The sequence below is a fragment of the Vanacampus margaritifer genome, chromosome 14, assembly GCF_051991255.1.
Source record: "Vanacampus margaritifer isolate UIUO_Vmar chromosome 14, RoL_Vmar_1.0, whole genome shotgun sequence".
NCBI classification, from domain to species: Eukaryota; Metazoa; Chordata; class Actinopteri; order Syngnathiformes; family Syngnathidae; genus Vanacampus; species Vanacampus margaritifer.
Window position 1 is genome coordinate 5,860,891 of NC_135445.1, and position 20,053 is coordinate 5,880,943.

A 20,053-nucleotide genomic window follows, 5' to 3' on the forward strand; every position below is an offset into this window, starting at 1 on the left:
TCGCTCCGAGCAGTGAGCGACAGATGCCTGGCGCGTCAGCTGGGACGCCTCCCAAAGTAAACCAAAGCGGTGAGCGGGAATTTGCGGCGAACAGATTTTTTCCCCCCGGAGCGGACAAATCGTGGCTGCCAGCCCCGCTTTTGGCTGCTCTTGTCGTGTATTTGAACTTGCCTCATTTATACACTTTAGCACAGCATCCCCCTCCCACCCTTTGCAAATGGAGTCCACGGCTTAATCGGCGACAGGACCACAATGTCGATCCTTCAGCTGCAACTCCTGACTGCGTTTATTTCCTTGCGTTTCCTCAGCAATCAATCATCCTTTCACTCGCTCTTTGCAAAGCTATTTGACGTGGCGTCTGATCTTTAACCCCCAGCATTCTTCATCCGCTGTCAGTAAACAACACTTTGTCTTATTTATTCATAGACATGCTAGCATGTCTTTGGTTGCTCTGAAAACATTACAAAAAGAACCAAAGGTTGATAATAAGGTCGTGTGCAATATAAACATGTAAATGCTTGGTGGGAATACTCACACTGTACTCAAGTAGTACAGCTGACTGAAGTAACACCTCCTTAAATTATACTCAAGTTTTCTCAATGATATAAATAAAACAAACAAAACATAACTCTCTATTGAAGTCTTATTTGATAAATGAATAAAAAATGACACAATGATGTAAGCCCACCTTTTTTTTGCTCCCGCGATCGACCTTTTTTTTATTTATTTATTTAATAAATAGGGTAATTGGGGATCGAACCCGCTGCACAACGAAAACCGGACATTTTCATGAATTTATTTCTAAAAAATGGATGCCCGGACAAAATGTAAAAAAGTGGACATGTTCAGGCAAAAGAGGATGCTTGGTCACTTTACTAATGATAACAACTGAAACATACAGTATCTTACCTAGTATGCGTTTTAAAATGTAGTGATTAAAAGTGAAAGGTTTTAGAAAAATTGATACTCGAAGTACGGAACAGATACCTGCAAAATGTTGTTACTTTGTTACTATTTACCACTGACGAAATCATGCCAAAAAGAGAATGAGATGCACACTAGGTTCTGAGTTTTTAATATAGTTCTGACACACAGCCAGGACCTTCAGCGCTGCTTGAGCAGCCTCCAAATATTCTCAAAAAATAATGTGTCGCTGTCTTAAGCCGCGATGTGTTGTGGCGTAATACGATCCGACTGCTTTTAACATCCCGCGATTAGCTGGAATTAAATGATAAATTCCACTCCTACCTTAGATGGCTGCATGATGGATCCCCAAGGGATTATTTATTCATGTTGAGGCCTCTCCTTGTTCAGTCGCCTCGTCCTCTCACTCCTCCTCGTTGTCGTTGGATGTTTTGTTCTTCATCTTCAATTTCAATTTCTTCCAATCCTGCGGGGATTTGATCAGTGGCTCGATGCAATGTTGATGGTTTTCTGTGAAAGAACAAGATAGCACTTGAGTGTTCAAGGCAGAATGATACAGTCCCCTTATTGCAGCGGGAATAGCACTTGCAAAGCACCTGCGACAAAAACATGGCAGAAATGCAACCATGAAAGCACTGTCATTTTAGGTAGTGCTAGAACTTAGGAAGAAATTGTAGAAAAGGGGAAGTACAGTGCACCCTTACCTATTCATGGTTCACATTTCACCTATTCATATTTTTTTCTTGCGGAATGTATCCCCATCTATTAGTTGAAAAATTCCCCGTTTGTGGTTCTTGCTCCCATTTTGAAACACTATGCACCAAAGGCCTTCCTCAATAGAAAAGTACAATACTTTTTTCTTTAGTATTTGTTGAACTTTACAACAGTGGTGAAAATATTTTGCTGATTTTTGGTGTCTGGTTGAATATGAGCATGAATGATTGTCTGTCTCTCTAGGCTCCAGCTCCCTGTGACCATGAACAGGATAAACAATTATGCTATTTAAAAAAAAAAGAAGATGAATGTACTTTAACTGATTTGCTCCCAAAAATGTATAAAAACGTTTTATTTTAAATATTGTCATGGTCCCAAAAATTTAATTATACGTTGTTTATGTTTATGTTTTTTTTATGTTACAGCATACAGAAGGCTTTGATGCAGCCTCTGACCTGAAGAGGTCGCTTAAAGCAATGGTAGTTATTGCAAAAAACGGCCAGCAGGTGGCAGCAGAGTATAAGAGATCAACCAGGGCCATGTTGAAAAACAGCTCGTTTCCCCAGTGTTTTAAACGGATTTGTGAATAATGATGAAATTTAGCTATATTCTAACGCTATTTCTCCAAAATGGAAACAGATAGAAATATACTTTTTATCCTGATGAAAGAAGAAACTGTAATCTTTCTTTTGGAAGGTTTTATGTTTTCATAGCAATAGCACACAATATTCTGTGGGCCTTGCGAAATCAGTCAAAATCTAGTAAAACAGCCGGGAGCGAAGGGTGTTGCTTCAGTGGAAATGTCTTGGAGTGAATGAGTTAAGTATTAGTTAAGTGCAGAACGAGAGGGGTGGAGGAGGAAACGTGAGGGCCCGCAGTGTGTATCCCAAGTGGTGTACAAAAAGGCGTTGGGTTTCTGTTGATTTCCAGCCATGCAGGAATAAACCTGAGCATCCTCCAACAAAGCCCTGCATCGCCTCAACGGTGGGAGTCCTCGTATTTATTCCCAGCATCTGCTGCTGCTGCCGTGTGATGAGAAGCACCCGCTAACTAGGCCACTGCATAATAATAAGCGAGTATAGCAGCAAAGGAACGGCAACAACAACAACTAAAATAAGAGAGAGTGGATTCACAGTAGGGTGCGACACACCGCTAGCTGACATCGATCACATGACTGAGCGTCATCCAGTGGCGTTTTTCCTCCTTTTTGGTCATTTCAGAAAGGCTCGGTGCTTTAGCTCTGACATTAGCATCAACAGCCTCATTAACAGAAACATTGTCTCAGGAAATCCTTTAACTGTGCCAAGGAGGCAGGAATACAAAATTATTGGATATTATGCATGCTTTAAATTGTGGGGCATGTGCTGACTCCCATATAAAATGTTTTTTTTTATTATTGGTTAATTGCGAACACAGTCACATCCCAGTTATGAGAGGGTGTGAACACTTGTGCAACCACATTATTTTACTTATTTATTTTTCCTTCCTGCTAGAAAAATATTTGTACTACTGATTTAATTGAGGTGTACAAGTTGTAGGTAGTATTATGACATAAAAAGTATTTTAATACATTTTCTTGACCGCATTATTGACATTACAAAACCAAGCATTTGAACTGAGGGTGTGTAGACTTTTTATATCTACACTTGTGTGACTGACCAATGTGTTTGTTTGCTTTTTATTTCACCCCTCCCCATGTAGCGTAGAGCACGACTTTCGTCTTCAGGAAGGGCAAGTGGTCCGCACGTGGAAGGTTGGCGACCCTCCCGAGGGATCGCCCCAGACCTCAAGCCCTCCGTCCGGCACACCCAGCCAACAGGACTCGCCCCAGGCCGTGCGTCCCACAGCACCCACCAAGAAGAACAGGAAGAAATGCTTCTGGTTCCTCTGAGAAAAAAAAAAAGACTTTTGCAACTGCAATACCCCCGCAGACGGGGGATTTCACAAGCGACCTGGAGGATTATGACATGCAAATACACAAAAGAAAAACTGTGGGAGGACGAGACACAAAGGTTGAGATTTGAGCGCCTTTTTGTTGGAGGTGATGACAATGCCTTGATGTGCTTTTAGAGCGCTCCAAAAAGGCCTCTTCAGCTTTGTTATGGCGCGGGACGGTCGCATCAAGTGCAATATGACTAAGCAATGATTAGATGTAAAGAGAATAAATACAGATAATCTACACTACGCACAAAAAGTTTGGGATAGTCGGCTTTCGGGTGGAATTTCAGGACGAACCGAAAATGCACTATGTCCTTTTTACGTGAAAACTTAAACAACAAGTTGTGCAAAAAGCACTGAAACATTGAACAGTTGGACAAATGCAGTCAAAATTTGAGTCAAATTAAGTTCCCATGTAAAGGTTATAGTGCATTTTTGGTTCATTCTGAAATTTCAGGAGGGGAAAAAGACCAACATCCCTAAATTTCTTTGAGCAGTGTATAAATATATATTAACATGGTAAAACATCAAAAGGAGCTGTTTTACAACTTAAAGAGAATTTGGAGTCATCATCATTAATGGACTAATGAGGGTCAGAACACCAGCTTTTATATTCAGAGACATTTAAAGACACCATCAAAGACTTGTGTATTTAAATTATTTAAAAAAAATACATCTTTTACTATTCTAATTGTGGGAGAAACCACTACGCATTTCCACATGAGCAATCACTCACGCCCCCTTGCCACACTCACACACGTACACACACTCCCACACGTATTTAAGCAAAGTACATTTACATGGAAAAGTATATAAGAGACTTCTGTGCATATTCTGCCATGATGTTATATTTCAGATATGGATTAATGCTCTATTAAAAAAAAAGTATTTTACCACAGTTGCTTGGAGTGTTGCCTCATTCCGCTTTTGATGCTTGAAGCGCAAGTACTGTAAACGTTGCGGAAGATTACGCAAACTACGTTGACGTCAGTTTATCTGATTGAGACTGAATACTGCAGCAAAGTGGAGATTGAGAAGTATAATATTGTGGCGTAAAGATTAGGTATGTGCGTTTTTTGGGGGTCATTTCAAGCCATGTATGCTCAAATGTTACAATGCTGTGACGATTAATAATAGCAAAGTAGAAAGTCAGAATTACAGTACATATTACATTAGCCTCATAACATAATTTCTGGGAAGATTCCCATTCATGCAGGTAATGCTAATCTGCAAAGTTTAGAATTGAGAAAACTGGACTTGTTTGCCATAATTATGGAATAATCGTGTTTGTGTAGTTTGTGCGTTATCACGGACAACATTGTCAAAAAGTTGATTTTGCTTGGCACACAAATGTGTCAAAACATGAAGAAAAATGCCATTTTTTAAAGATTAAGTGTCCGTGTGGCCGCAATCTGAAACAGGCCAGCTTTAAATGCTTTTCCGTCCTTTTCACTCACACAGCCCACTTTCCTGGACACTGCAGGGCAATTCGGAGGAAATTAAGCCTCAGCTGTTTGACGGCTGTGAGAAGTCCCAAATATTGCTACTTAGTGATTCATGACACACATAAGCTGCTTCTAGCAAGGCTCTGAGGTGCTGTGAGCTTCTGGCCTCCTTTTAGTTAGGGGAAAAAGCAAAACTTTGTGGAGTTTTGCCACTACTTTTGCTCCAATTAAGTTATTGTGTCCTTTAGCTAATGTAGCACAACCAAGTAGAAGTAAACCATAAGTAAACCAAGGGACCGAGCCTTGCCATGAATAGCAAATAAAAAATATATATATATATAAATAAAAAAAAAATATATATATTTTAAATAAAGAAAGCTGTATATATTTCAGAAAAATGTTTTGAGAAACAGTGGTATCTTTTTGAGGATAAAACAATAACATATTGTGAAAAGTACAGCTGTATATTTTTCAGGAAAAGCTTGATATTTTCAAGATTTTTTTTTTTTTGTTTCAGAAAACGTAATCTTACAAGAACAATATAAATATATTATTTGAAAAAAAGCTGTATAATCTATGAACAAATAGTTTATTTTAGAGATGGAAAAAGATGTAATCTTATGTGAAAATGTTTATTAAAGCTTTTTTTAACTCACAAATGAGAAGAAAATGACATGAGTAAAAAAAATGTTTTCCTGAAAAATTGTAATTTGTAAAAATATATATATTTATTTTTTTTAAGTACATTTTTGGTGTGAAAACTGATCATTTTGAAAGAATGTCAGATACTTTGGCGAAAAAAAGTGTATATTTTTGAAAAATAAATTATACAACAACAAATTTGTAACATTAGGAGGGGGAAAAAAAACGTAACTGGGTTCTTGTAAAATGTTGTGTTGCTGCAATTTTACAGAGTCTTTATGAGAAATCGCAGTTTCGCAGTGTCGGCGGGACTCTGAGCGCCATCTACCGTGCGGTGTGTTTCGTTCATGGCGCCGCGGCGGACTTGTCAGTCATTAATCTGCTACCCCGCAGCCTGTAATCCTCTCGACAGAGAGGAGTGGTTTTACAGAGAGTGGCGAGGATCTGAGACCAGCTTGGAGTGGCGAACAAAAGGAAGCCAAGAGAAGAAGAAGTGCTTTAGAATCCATAAAGGTAGCGTGGGCACGTGGTGGATGGTGTGTGTGTGTGTGTGTGTGTGTGTGTGTGTGTGTGCGTGTGTGTGTGTGTGTGTGTGTGTGTGTGTGGTAACTATTTTGTCAGCAATGCGGCTACTGAGCATCACAGCATAGAGAGAAACTTTACATTAGCATCACGTTTTTTTTTTTTTTAGACCTCCATCGATGTCACTTGAGTGTTGACGCTGGAGCGGCGCGATGTCAGTAGGAGGAGCACGGAGAACAAGCATATCCCCGGGTGTCAAAAAGTGTGCAGAATGACCGTGAGAAAACCAGAAGTGGACCAGCATGCTGAGGAGAAGCTAATACAAGTAGCCAGTGGCATTTTTATATGAGGATTATTACAGGACAGTCAGTGGCTCGGAGTCTTAGGACCTCACTGTAACCCCAAAAAAACACAACATAAGGACACTAAGGAATTAAAGTTGTAATTTTACAAGAATATAGTTTTATATTTTATTTTTATTGAGAAAAAAAGTTGTAAACAGAGAACTCTTGCTGAGGACAGGGCTGACCTGCAAATAGGAAGAATTTGCTTCTTTTTTTTTTAACGCCCAAAAATGTACTCAAAAACTGGTGATTAATCGTTGAAAAAACATATTCCTCGAAACTACAGGTTGGTTCCCCGATAAAAATATATAGTACATAAAAAAACTTCTTTTTTTTTTTAAATATATTTTGGCGGGAAAATGCAAATAAGGGAATACACGGGTGCTTACCGCGGGTATGCCAAAGTCCGCTGTATTTTAGAGCAGGGGACACTAACATGGTGCAATTTGTTCTATATTAAAATACAGATTATTATTTTTTTGTTTAAAAATTGTGTTTTAATAGAATCAAGATTCAAGAAAGTTTATTGTCATGTGCAGAGTAAAACAAACCAACAACAGATGTTAAAACCATGTAATGAATATATAATACATTTCAATGAAGTTTAAAGCAAAAATATTTATTTATTTTTTTTTTTAATGGTATATTTTATGACATTTCAACTGAGGCATGAATGTATCTCTCACAATGAAAAGGGGTTCACTTGAGTATTTTCAGAAATAAGTCACATAGAGAAAAAAATAAGTTGACTATTTGAGCAAATTATGATGATTTACGAGAATTTTTTTTTCTCACACAAGTTTAAAAGAAACAAACTGTGGTATTTTAATGCTAAATTAAGACATATGCAAATCAGCCTGTCATCAATGACTAAAAAAAGCTTTTAAAAATCCCCAGATTTGATACAATTTGAAGCAATAAATGATGCGACATGAACGTTTCTTCTGCATGAATCGGTAACGACGCTCATAAACAAACCCTCAAGTCACACTTGAAAGAATCCTCTCGTCTTTCAACACAGATCGGAGACTCATTAGTGGCCAAATAAAAAAGAAAAATGTGGAGCGAACGCACCCGCTCACATAATGCACAGGATGTTCAAGACTGCATTAAAAAGTACCCATTGTGAGATGGTCTGCCAAAATCCTGATGGATTGCTTTAAAAAAAACAACAACAAAAAAACGAGGGGAGATAAATTCTCCTCTAAGCAGGCCACAATTGGGTAACGGGAGGAGTCAAAGTCAAAAGCTGTGACAGACATTTCCTGACATTGTCGGTGACGTCAAATGTCCTGGAAGGCTGGGACAAAAGAACAGTGATTGATTTTGGATTGGCAAGGATCTGAAGGTGGAATGACTTTGCGACATGACATTGACATGTACATACAAACTAATGTTAAATTATACAGAAGATGTTGGATGGGGAAACTCAATGCAAAGATATTCTTTATATGTTCTATGCAGCCCTGCTCGTCTAAAAACGGTACATTCTGATTCATATAGTGTTTGTGGAATATGAATTAAGCAGCAAAATCCACCCGTCTTTATCCGTCTCATTTTGTCACTTGATGTCAACTAAAAATGACATCACAGTCACTCAGAGCTCAGCTTGTAAACGCCACATTACCAAATTTAGAAAACGTGAACCGTGTGATTGGTCATGACTAGAGCCCTAAGTAACTGTGATGTCATCTTCAGTCAACAGCAAGTGGCAAAATGGCCGCCCCCCCCTGAGATGGATAAAAACGGAGATTTTGCTACTTATGTCATATTCCAAAAATGCAATATTAATCAGAATCCTATGGTTAGATGAGTAGGAGCCAGGGTTATTATAGTTTTGGAATTTTTCATTTTAGCTAGTTTTTATTTCGTTTTGAGTTTTGTTTTTTAAATTTAGTTAATTTTAATTAGTTTTCAGTGTGGTTCTGTTAGTTTTAGTTATTTTATAAATGCTTAGTTTTAGTTTAGTTTTAGTTGGTTTCAGTATTAGTTTTAGTTTATTAGTTGTTTTTTTTAAGTGTGTATTACTTGTGCGCAATATTTAAAAAACACCATGGAAGCAACTATTGGCTGCTTCTAGATGACGCCACTTTTGTGTGCCACACTATCAAATGTCCTTATTCCGGTTAATATCAAAATAAATCATCCCCAAAGGCTCACGCAGTAAGTTGATTACCAAAGACTAAAACGAAGGACATTTTTGCTATAATTATAGTTAGTTTTAGTTTGTTTTGTAAACATAAAATGTAGTTTCAGTTAGTTTTTTTTAAAGCATTTTCTTTCTTATTTTATTTCGTTAACAAAATAGTTTTTTGAATTTTTGTTTTCGTTTTTTTCGTTAGTTTTAATTAACTAAAATAACCTTGGAAGGAGCGCATAAAATATATTGTAAAGAAAATGTGGGTGTTGAATATTAATTTTTTGTAGAAAATGAATATTTGTGGTCTGCGTGGTGGCTAGCAGTTAGCACGTCTGCCTCACGTGTAAGGTGTGTGCTGCTTAAGGCTAATTAAATAATAATAAGTTGAGCTAGGGTGCTTTAAAGCCGACATTGTCCCTCTGCTTTTGCAACACTGAATCGAAAAAGAACTTTAGAAGAACAATAGTTACATACATGCAACATAAATAACCAGCATGACGCTTTGAACAAAGCACAGGTGGAAGCTCATGTTGAAGGAAAGGCCTCTGACTATTATTTCCAGGGAAAAGTGTCACCGCTTGAAAGCGAGCGCTTCTCTTGAACATCAAAACATGCCCGCGTCTCTCTGAAGACGCCTGAGACAACTTCAAAGTTTCGCTTCTCTCCCCTCGTTTACTATCCGCCGCGCCGCATGAGAGCCACGTTACATCACAAACCTGCTGCTTGTCGTTCATGGCTCACGCTTCAGATTGGCTGTAATCGCTTGCGCCTATATCGGCTGTCTCGAGGAGACGCTTGCTCAAGAAGAAAAAAGGCGAAAACAAAACGAGCCGGTAGGTCACTGCGAACGTGTTTCTTTCATGACCCTCCTTTGATTGGATGCCACATTTATCCTCATTAAAAATGAATCCTTTTGCCTTGAGGCGCTTAAGTCCTTGTTCAGATCACAAGGAAGTCTTTGAAGAGGACACGACGACTTGTGCTGGCTTGTGGTGCCTTTTAAACAGTGATTACATAAATTGTGTCACATTACAGCAATCCACATCGACATACTTAGGATATTGATGGGTGTCATCCACTTAGGGAAAATAAATGCCTCCCTCAATTAAAGCTTGATCTCATTGGGGTCACTAGCGAACTGGAGTCTATGCCTGCTTTTAGTGAGAGAAGTGAATGCATCCTGGACTAGTCGCGGGACAATCGCAGACTAACTGCTGAAACAAGCATTCACACTAGTGTGTGGGCAAATCTGCTTTATGCGGAATGTCACATGACCAAACCCAGAAAACAGGTTAGCGTCATACCTGTGTATGCTACAATAACTAGCATAATTATAAGCTAATACCATGATGCCAACTCGATCTTTGGACAAATTATGTTATGACTGGAGGATGACTGTATTAATAATAAGGCATATAACTAGTGCTGTCAAACGATTACAAATTTTTAACTAATTAATCGCACAATTTCCCATAATTAGCCAGTGACACACTGAGTTAATAATTTTTTACGCTTTAATTAACTTAAATCCATCTCCAGAGTTAACGCTTTAACTTTGACAGCCCTACATATTACATATTAACTCAAAACCATTTGTCTCTGCTGACGTAGGGCAAGAGATGCGCTTGATGGAAAGAGGCTTACAGTGTGCACAAAGTGTGAGCAGCGGTTGGTGATTAGAGCCCATCCGGATGATTTAAGAGGGGTTAGTCATGCTGGGAGCTGCACGTAAAAAAAAGAAATACCAGCGGATGAAGGCCACATGTTGATGGAAATGACAGTGAAGCAGCTCTCTCGTCTCTAAATACCAAAAATGAACGAGCTTTCTCCCTTAAATGGTGACAGAATACTAAGTATATCCTTTATTATGGTGAAATACTTACTGTTAATTCCCACAATATTTTTTTAACCATTCTCCACCCGATTCAAAGCCCACCATGTTTGCCCACCACAAAAACAGGATATTTTGTGGCTATTTGTGTGTGTGTGTGTGTGTGTTGAGATTTTGACTTGTCGACTACTTCGCAACAACTTCAAGTCATTTTTGTGTCATTATGATTTTTAGAGGTATAATTTGAATGAATGGGCCATCAATTACAGGCCGTCTGTGACAATTGATTGGGGGGGAAAAAAAGGGCTAATAACTAATCAAAACACGTTAATGAGAATGACCCGCCCAAATGGCATCATTTGAGCTGGTAACACAGCTGACATTGCGTGTGTGACGATACCCGTCGTCCATATTGGACCAGCCATCTGACACCTACTTCATCCTCATGAAGGACCAGTCCAGTCCGGTTCCCCCACAGAGAAGCGCGTGTGATCCAACCTGGTAATGAAAAGAACGACTTAAAAGAATGATAAACACTTCTGACGGCAGCAGGGAAAGTGTGTGAAAGTGGAAAACTTGGGCCGAAATGCAGATTATCTATGCACTGTGGATCGGAATCTTCCTGCACTTTTGCCAAGCCGCCTTCTACACTAATGACTGGGCCCTACGGATTAAAGGAGGTGCTAAATCTGCGACTGGGATTGCGGAGAAATATGGATTCACAAATATGGGACAGGTAAGAAGCAAATTGTAACCCCCAAGATAGTTAATTGCTACTCAAACTACAGGAACAACTATCAACTACTGTCAACAGTCACATGCTTTATATCTTTCTATCTGTATATATTTGAGGTTAGGCCCGGTCCGTACACCCGCAAATAATGCGGGTCCACTGTGCACTGTAAACAGATCTTATATTGAATCCTACTACATTGTTACCAATGAAGTGGCTTGCTGAGGATAGCAAACACAAACACTGCCGAACCATATATAAAACAACATTCATTATACAAGAGGCAACTGTAAATTGTGCTTTTTGGATGGGGCGCAGTAAATGAAAATGTATTCTACACAATTTGCTGTGCAACATCTGCCCAAGCAGGGTGATATTTATTATCCTTTTTCAGTGTATGTGTGGGTGGGTGGGGGGTGTATGGGGGGGGTGTAGGTATCAAGTATTAAAACATTGATCAAATGTGACAGTCGAAGCTGCCGCGTTCAGCTGCAGTAAACCAGCAGATGATTATATAAATAAATAAATAAAAACATCGGGAGGTAATGAAGTGTCGCTGTAAGCTGCGGTGGAATTCAGTTAAAATATTAGTTTAATTACGTCGACGGCAGCGCTTGTGTCGAGTTTAATTTACGCCATCTTTCACCTCTCGCGCCCATTTAATTTGCCTCCGCCATATAATATTAATTATTGGAGCAGTTAACCTCAAAGCAGAAGGCCCGCCACTGTTTTGATCATATAGGACTTTGCCTCCCTTAATGTACAGTACCCTAAAAGTGTAGAAAAGGAGTGCATTAATCGGTGTGGACAAAATGGAAATAACTGTTTTAGCAAGTAAAACAGATGGGAGTTAGTAGTCACTTAAAAACCTTTGGGAGAATAACCCTAAGTGTGGCTGATGTGAAGGACTTTAGGTCATGAATCGTTGTTAAATCTCACAACATCTTTAATTAGAGCTCTAATTTATTCTTGTCACCCGCCTCATTATTATCACGTTTTCATGAAATGATCTCACCGAGCTGCTAGAAATAAAAGCTGCCTACGCGATGACGTCTTGAGGCCGCTAATGTTTCGAAGCATGAAAAACGACCCTCAAGTGTATGGTTACTACACTATTGATAATTTATCAGCTGTTTAGTGCTGTATGAGTCACCTAAAGACTAAATTATACATTTCCTATTACAATTTGAAACAGGTTCGGGGTGGGGTGTCTCATTAACTTGCATTTGTCATAGGATCAAGAATTACTTACAAACTTTTCACTCTAGTGGCAGAATGCTGGATCTCATGAGTGGTTTACAAGATGTGTTTACAATAGCTACCAACTACTTGTGGCAGGTTTAAGCACAAACTATGAATGTTAAGTTTACGTTAAAGCTGATCTAGAATCAATATCCATTTTTGTTGTCTGAACATTCTGCACAGTAATTATTTTTTGAATAAATAAAACCTTTAAATGTTTCTTGGGTTTATTAGATTAAAATCGTTGATGTTATTTTTTGTCCAGACCTACGTGTGAAAACAGGGGGCGGAGCCTTTTTTTGTATTAGATTTTTTTTTTAAGGGGGTATTTGAACGTCATTATATTCGTCTTTTGTTGAAATGCGTTTTTTTTAATCATAATAATGGCACAAAATATGCTATAATGTTGCCCGTGTGTATCTGTACACGCAGATTGGACAGCTGAGGAGTCATTACATCTTTCGCCACCAAGAAACGGCGGTGCGGTCCACGGCGCCCAACTACAAGTTGACAGCTCGTGTCGCCATGGACACCGAGGTATAGTTACCAATTCCTGACCCTCCCCAAAAGATATCCACCAATATCACACGTTGTTGTCGACTTGTCGTATTTGTCCAATTTTATTTGCCGGCTACTCAATTAGCGTTTCTTTTCTGCGTCACTTTTTAGAAGACGTTCCAAATATCAGTCGTTTTCGACATGACACAGTGATATCTTAATATCTATCTCTATTCAAATTGTTTAACTAGACGTTGTTGATTCTACCATGTTAAATCTTAGTATTCAAATTTAACTATGTACAAAGTTAGAACTACTACGTGAAAGTAAAACGTAACGATTCAACCTTTCTTAAGAATGACCAATAAAGTTGCGAAAGGAAGAAAAAAACGTTTTCTTCTCTGGTCACCACCCAAAACAAAACCCCAAACATCCACTCAAAAGTCCAAACTTACATGGGCCGTAATAGAATAGACACGTGCTGAGGTTCCATAAGAGCGTCCAGGTAGGAAAGTTATAAACATTTAGGTTTAGTAAAGGTTAGGTTTATAAACCGTCAGGTCGCGGACCCGGAAGTGGGGACTGGGGACACCTGCTCACTGCCCAATCAAGTGGACGGTGGCCTCTAATGGACAAATTAAATAAAAATGGCTAAATAGTAAAATAAAAAATATAAATTGAAACCTTTATTTTACCAACACTCCTTAGTTAATTGAAGCCTGGTTCAAAAAGTCAATACAGTAATATTTAGCAATTATTTCATACCCTACATGTTAGCATAACTAAAATGTTTGTTTTTAAGGTGGAATGGCTACAACAACAGCAGATACAGAAAAGAGTGAAAAGAACTTTGAACTCCTTCATTGAAGAGAGCTCCCAAAGTGGAGATGCTCTTCATCAGCAACACTACACTCGCTTGCAGCACTTCAAGAAGCACAAGCAGTGGTACAATGTAAGTAAATTGTAGTGATGCTAGACTTAAGTAGTTCTGCCCTTTCCTGATTAATTTTTTTATGACAAATTTTTGCATTTACACCCATTTGAAAACAGACATGGTTTCTTTCTACTCCCGACTATGACAAAATTGGATTGTAACCTTGTTCAACCTCGGCACATTAAAATTAGACATTTATAGAAAGGTAAAGCAAACCGCGGTTGAGGTCTTGGGTTTTGGAGAGAGAAAAAAAGGATAGCAGCAACAGGAGGAGGAGGAGGAACATGAACCAGGGAGCATCAACGATGAGGGCAAGAGATTTGGAGAGGCAAGATATTCCCCATTCATGACCTTATTCAGGAGGATTGTTTGATTTTGTAAGAAATGGTGCTGGAATAATTTGTGGCAAACGTGTCTTGTGCCAGCCTACTACATACAAGTAACAATTAATATTTTTAGCTAATTTAACATTTTTGCTAGCGCAGTTATGGGGAGCACATTGTTTTGATCACATAAAAGTCGAGCTAATGCTAGCTTGCGCTTAATAGTGGTTTAATAACTTGAGATACGATTTTTTTTGTAAACAAATGTGTGTGACAAAAATAAACAAATAAACAAAACAAATGCATTCGTTATCAGGCGTTGTTTCTGGCAACTAACCTCACATTCCCCATGATAATCAATAGAAGTACTCCTAAAATTTTGATTTTAATACTATACTCAAAACAGAAGTAATTACCGTGTTTCAAAAGTTTAAATAAATCAACACTTGTTCCTGCCCCCCAGCAACTAATTTGGACATGCCATTATTTACTATGCAGCTCTGCAGTGATTACTCCAAAGGCTGCCAGCCCCCCATGAACATCGCTGGGGCCTGGGAGAGAGGTTACACCGGCAGCGGTGTGGTGGTGTCCGTTCTCGATGATGGCATCGATGGAGAGCATCCAGACCTGAAACCGAATTACGTAAGTAACCCCGGGATGAGATGGGATGATTTTGGCGGCAAGAGGGGGAGGTGGGGGTGGGGTGCATTAATCATGATCAATTTAGTGCAGCTTTTAGTGTAAGAGAGCATAACAGAGACAGATATGCCAGCCATGCTATAGATTTTGGGCCAAAATGCTTGGAGAGGACTATTGGAATGGACATTAGATGTCTGATCCACTTAGGCGTTGGTCAGACTGGTGAATAATGCTCTTTGTGATTGGTTTGATGAAACGGAGACGGATAGCTGCTGGCATCTGGTTACTGTATGTGCTGCTCCTCATAATCGAATCTCGCCCAGGATGCTCTCGCCAGCTTTGATGTGAACGGACAAGAACGCCATCCGTCGCCGAGTTATTCCGAGACGGCTGCCAACTAGTGAGGACTTCTTCCTACTCGGCTCTCCTCCGCAACCCACCCCTCTCGATTGACCCTTCCTTAAATTCATGCTCCATTTTCCTCCCCATTCTCCTGTAATTGCATGCATAAATGAATATGCAAATTCCCAGCTCCGTTTAGACTTCTGTCTTCTTGCTGGTTTGATGTAACGAAAATAGCTCCGCTCATACAATATGCATCCAGGCTCATGTTCTGATGTTTCTCCGCAGCCATGGGACTCGGTGTGCAGGAATGGTGGCCGCCGCCATTATTGCAAACCACTCCACGTGCACCATTGGCGTGGCTTTCCGCTCACGGATTGGAGGTAAGTTCACTCAGGGGTCTCGGAAGTGATCAGTAATCACAACCTGACCCTCTTGGCTGTTTCACCCGTAGGCGTCCGGATTCTGGATGGACTGGACGGAGAAGTGACGGACATGGCGGAGGCGCAGGCGCTGAGCTTCAAACCGCAACATGTTGACATCTACTTGGCCAGCTGGGGTCCGGAAGACGATGGCGCCACTGTGGACGGACCTGGACCACTGACTCGTCTTGCTTTGCAGAATGGCATTGGAACAGTGAGACTTTTCCTCACATTTTTACTTCACTTAACTCCAGAGACTTGCAGACATGTACATTGGCTGTAAAAAGTTTCAAGGACTTTTCCCTCCTCGTTAGCGAGGATCACGATTGATGAATGGCCTCGGTCTGCCGCTCTAATTAACAACAGGGCCGACACGGGCGAGGCTCTGTTTACGTCTGGGCGGCAGGGAGCGGCGCTCGTAGAGGTGACCACTGCTCATGTGACGGCTACAGCAACAGCATCTACACCATCTCCATCAGCAGCAGCGGCGTCCTTCAGAACCAGCCGAACCACCAGGAGAGGTGCTCGTCCACCCTGGCTGCATCCTCCACCGTAGACGAGATTGTAAGTAGAAGCTGTAAAGGATGTTGAAAATAAATGTAGTGGACACATACCAAGATCCGACTTTAAGTTTCTTAGGGTGTATTCAAACCAGAAAGGTTCTTTAGTCCGCTTGTTTGGTCCGGACCAAAAGCGGACTTCATTTTTTTTCCCCTGCCTTTTTTGCTATCAATTTTCGGACATTTTAGGCAATTTGCGGACAGTTTATGGTAATTTTTGGGATTACTTTTTGAACGTGTTCTTTTCTGCCTTTTCTGACATTTTTTATGCACATTTTCTTCTTTTCCTCTTCATTTTTGGACATTTTTAGGAATTTTGTAAAAGAAAAAATTATCTTTTGTGTCTCTTTTTCTGACAAATTAAACATTTTGACATTTTTTGAATATTTAATTATTCATTTATCATTAATTATTTTATAGAATATTTTATCTAAAATATAACAATAAATTTGTAAAGAAAGGGACTAAAGAGCTACATCTGGCTCCAGAGTTGCAGGTTGCAGACCCCTAACTAGTGGCACCCAGAAGTATAGTACATGGCCTCATGGTGAAAAACTCTTTATAGATGTAAATTATGTTTGTAATGTAAAAAGAGTCCCAAGGCATTTTCCTATTGACATCCATATGCTGCAAAATGATGTGATTGGATGACGAACATCTAAAAGCGACATCATATGCTTCACAGTCAGTGTTGGCTCCACATCAGAGCTGCGGCACGGCTAAATGGGACTCGGCCCTTTCGGTCTCGGCGGCGGCGGGCGTCATTGCGCTCACCCTGGAGGCTAAGTACGCTCACAACTATCCATACTAATACATGAAATTAATTGCGATGATGAGTTTTGTACGACCTGTTCTCAGTCCTCTTCTCACCTGGCGAGACATCCAGCACATTATTGTTCGCACGTCAGATACTCGCCAGCTTGCGGCGGCTGACTGGCGAAAGAATGGCGCCGGACTCAAGGGTAAAGTAATGTAGACTACATATGACATCAAAAATGCCCATACACATTTTTTTTAATCTGTCATATTTAACCTTAATGTTATGTAACACATTATAACATATTCTGTCATGTCATTGTGACGGTTCAACAAGTCCCCCTTGCTAGTAATTATCTACAGCTTTAATTGAATGAACCCTGTGCTGGCGTTCCTAACTCATTTAATTACTTAACTTTAATTACATTTTTAATAATATACCATCAGTGGAGTTACAGGCTTGCAATGTCTGAGGCTTTTAATGACTTTAGTTGGCCTATAAGCATCACAATGACTATTCTTGACAGCTTACACAATGGCAAAAAAAGAACAATTCCTTTTTACGCTTTAAATAGAATGTTAATGAAGAATGGAATAGAATGTTTTGCTAAATGTATTTTTTTTTTTAACAGAAACAAGTTAAACAGGAAGCATATGCACTAATGAGACACTGTGTGTGCACAGCAGTGATAAACGCCTACAAATTCCCGCGAGTTTGTGCAATGTGAAACTGGAGCACTTTTTATGCGCCGTCTAATGAGTTTGCGTGTGTGTGTGTGTGTCAGTGAGTCACCTGTACGGCTTCGGCCTGCTGGATGCAGAGAGGATGGTTCTACAGGCGAAGCGATGGCAGCGGGTCCCCCCGCAGCATGCGTGCACGGTGGAGGCGCCCACTCTGTTGAAGAGGTACGAGGACATCACACAGCTACACTAGTACTTACCAACCTTTATTGAGCCAAGACGTCATTACATTAGAAAAATCTAATGGCACACCGGTGCACGAAAATGTCAGGTTTGTGTCGGTGAACCCCAGCATATTTTCTGCCTCATGCCCGAAGCCATGTTGAATATAAAAATATTGCTTTGGCGCCATCTGGTAACCGCTAGGTGCCAGGCAACTACTATATGTTGAACTGAAGGGAGGAACTTCATTTAGTCATTCAAAAAAAGTGCTTTGCCGCCATCTTGTGGCATCTATAGGCAAATCTTTTGGTGGACTGGACGCCTGTTCTGGATTTTCGATTTGGCGGCAGGCCTCTTTCTATATTCACTTTATATACTGAAATATTGTGCTAATTTTCTCTCAATTTATTCACCGATTTCCCTACGCACTATAATGTACTAATTAGCTCACTAAACAAACTAATGTACCAAAGAACTAGCTGACTATCAAGATTACATGCTAGTTGACTAACAACTAATTCAAATAGCTAACTAAGCTTTCTATCTAACAATAAACATACACTGACTAATTAGCAACAAACTAGCTAGCTAGCTATTGAAGGTTATTATTTGATTACTATATTAAGTGTAATCTTTGCGTGTTCAAAATAATTGCATTGAGATCTTATGAAGAAGCTTTCTTTGCAAAGATTTATTTGAGAGCTCTCAAAGACACACAAGCAATGCTTACATTCAAAGGTAATGTTAAGCCTCGAGTGTACCCGAATATGAAAACACACACTCTTTTTATCCATGAAGAAGCTTCCTCTCACACTCACAGGCTGGACAAAGGGTTAGTAATTATAATAAGCAGACATGTGATATACCGACATGTTTACTCCAGTTCTCCTATCAGCCCGGAAATATGATGTAGGCAGGTAATGATCTTGGACCTTCAGTTTTTACGACATAATGAGTAATGGCATGAGAACTTGCCTCCCTTTAAGACACACATTTTTATCTCCATGAGAACTTCTACATTCTTTCTTATCTTCATGAGAACTGAAAGGGAGTAAAAGTTCCAATATATTTCACAACAACATTATCACAGTTGATCTTCTTTTCACTACACAGTTTATATGGCATGAATTTACTTATAAGTAAATTCATAAACAATAAAAATATAAATTGAACTTCACTATCCGAACAAGTAGCTGACTACCTTCATAACTAACAACTCAAAATACCACCAGTTTATATAGCTAATTAGATACCTAGTTAACTGACTAGAGTATCTTTATTTGCTTACTGAGTGTGAATGCTGGGCCTGCAAAGTACCAAGCTAACTAAACAACTAATTAGATTACAAATTTAATGAACGAAATGAGCCAACAAACTAGCTGACTAAATAGACAGGTAGCAAGCTAGTTCACTACAGTAAGTAACTAATTAAAGTTAACTAAGCTAGCTACAATAAATTAAAAAAAAACAACTGAATTTGTTAAGTAAATAACTCGCTAATTGATAATCAAGTTAACAAGCTACGATCTGAGTATCTGCTAAGTAGCCTAATAGACAGAGCTGAGCGGCTAATTAGTAGGGGTGTAGCAAAACAGGTTTGAATCAGAAAATGCATTTTGATTTTAATAGATGTGAGTCCATCAACTTGATCCAAATCAAATGCCTTCAGAACTGCACAGGTGGTTGGAAGCCTGGGCTTTAGCCTACTAGGCTAGTGAGCCCAACTCTTCACCAGTAGGTAAGTAGGCGATGGAGTCGTTTGACAGCAGTCACAATTACCCTTGTGACTACAGAAATGTTGTTATTGTATCGGATGTCGTAAGATTATGTACCTATTGAATTGTCTGATGAGTATGTACTGAAATCGGTCACTGACCTTCCTCCCTCTGTCCCCATTTTGTACAGAATCCTGAATGCGGGTGGTGCACTGACATCGGTGCTGGAGACGTCGGGCTGCTCAGCTTCGTCCCGACGGCAGCAGCACGTGGCCTTCGTGGAGCACGTGGTGGTGCGTGTCACAGTGGCTTGCCGTCGCCGTGGCGACCTTTCCATTGCGCTCACGTCGCCCTCGGGCACCGTGTCACAGCTTCTCGATAAAAGGTAGCATCTCTGGCTCACTCCTCATGCTGTGTTACCCATTACCGCCATCCTGCAGAACTAAGCCCTGCTGTGATAAATCCTTCAATTTGGGGGGAAAGATT

At 39.8% G+C, this 20,053-nt stretch overlaps 2 protein-coding genes and 1 long non-coding RNA gene across 8 annotated transcripts in view; 2 read left to right on the forward strand and 1 right to left on the reverse strand.

Moving 5' to 3' along the window:
- The window catches only part of LOC144063885 (uncharacterized), a 51,490-nt gene extending 47,016 nt beyond the window's left edge, over window positions 1-4,474 (forward strand). For both annotated transcript variants that reach the window (XM_077585842.1, XM_077585844.1), the window contains exon 4: window positions 3,340-4,474. In XM_077585842.1, the coding sequence (XP_077441968.1) occupies window positions 3,340-3,529 (190 nt within the window). In that variant the 3' untranslated portion in view covers window positions 3,530-4,474. The remainder of the gene's footprint in view (window positions 1-3,339) is intronic.
- On the reverse strand, window positions 1,209-13,559 carry LOC144063892 (uncharacterized). The gene is made up of 3 exons (XR_013296653.1): window positions 13,429-13,559; window positions 10,937-10,998; window positions 1,209-1,434 (listed from the first exon to the last, which is right to left on the reverse strand). It is a non-coding gene; the product is annotated as an uncharacterized LOC144063892 (long non-coding RNA).
- The window catches only part of pcsk5a (proprotein convertase subtilisin/kexin type 5a), a 31,462-nt gene continuing 22,495 nt past the window's right edge, over window positions 11,087-20,053 (forward strand). For 4 of the 5 annotated variants that reach the window (XM_077585837.1, XM_077585839.1, XM_077585840.1 and 1 more), the window contains exons 1-12: window positions 11,087-11,236; window positions 12,908-13,012; window positions 13,776-13,925; window positions 14,729-14,872; window positions 15,193-15,269; window positions 15,500-15,594; window positions 15,666-15,847; window positions 16,000-16,197; window positions 16,879-16,979; window positions 17,052-17,155; window positions 17,735-17,855; window positions 19,758-19,952. In XM_077585837.1, coding sequence (XP_077441963.1) covers window positions 11,087-11,236; window positions 12,908-13,012; window positions 13,776-13,925; window positions 14,729-14,872; window positions 15,193-15,269; window positions 15,500-15,594; window positions 15,666-15,847; window positions 16,000-16,197; window positions 16,879-16,979; window positions 17,052-17,155; window positions 17,735-17,855; window positions 19,758-19,952 — 1,622 coding nt within the window. Of the gene's footprint in view, window positions 11,237-12,907; window positions 13,013-13,775; window positions 13,926-14,728; window positions 14,873-15,192; window positions 15,270-15,499; window positions 15,595-15,665; window positions 15,848-15,999; window positions 16,198-16,878; window positions 16,980-17,051; window positions 17,156-17,734; window positions 17,856-19,757; window positions 19,953-20,053 lie in introns of those variants that run through there. The other variant, XM_077585841.1, reaches the window with a different exon arrangement.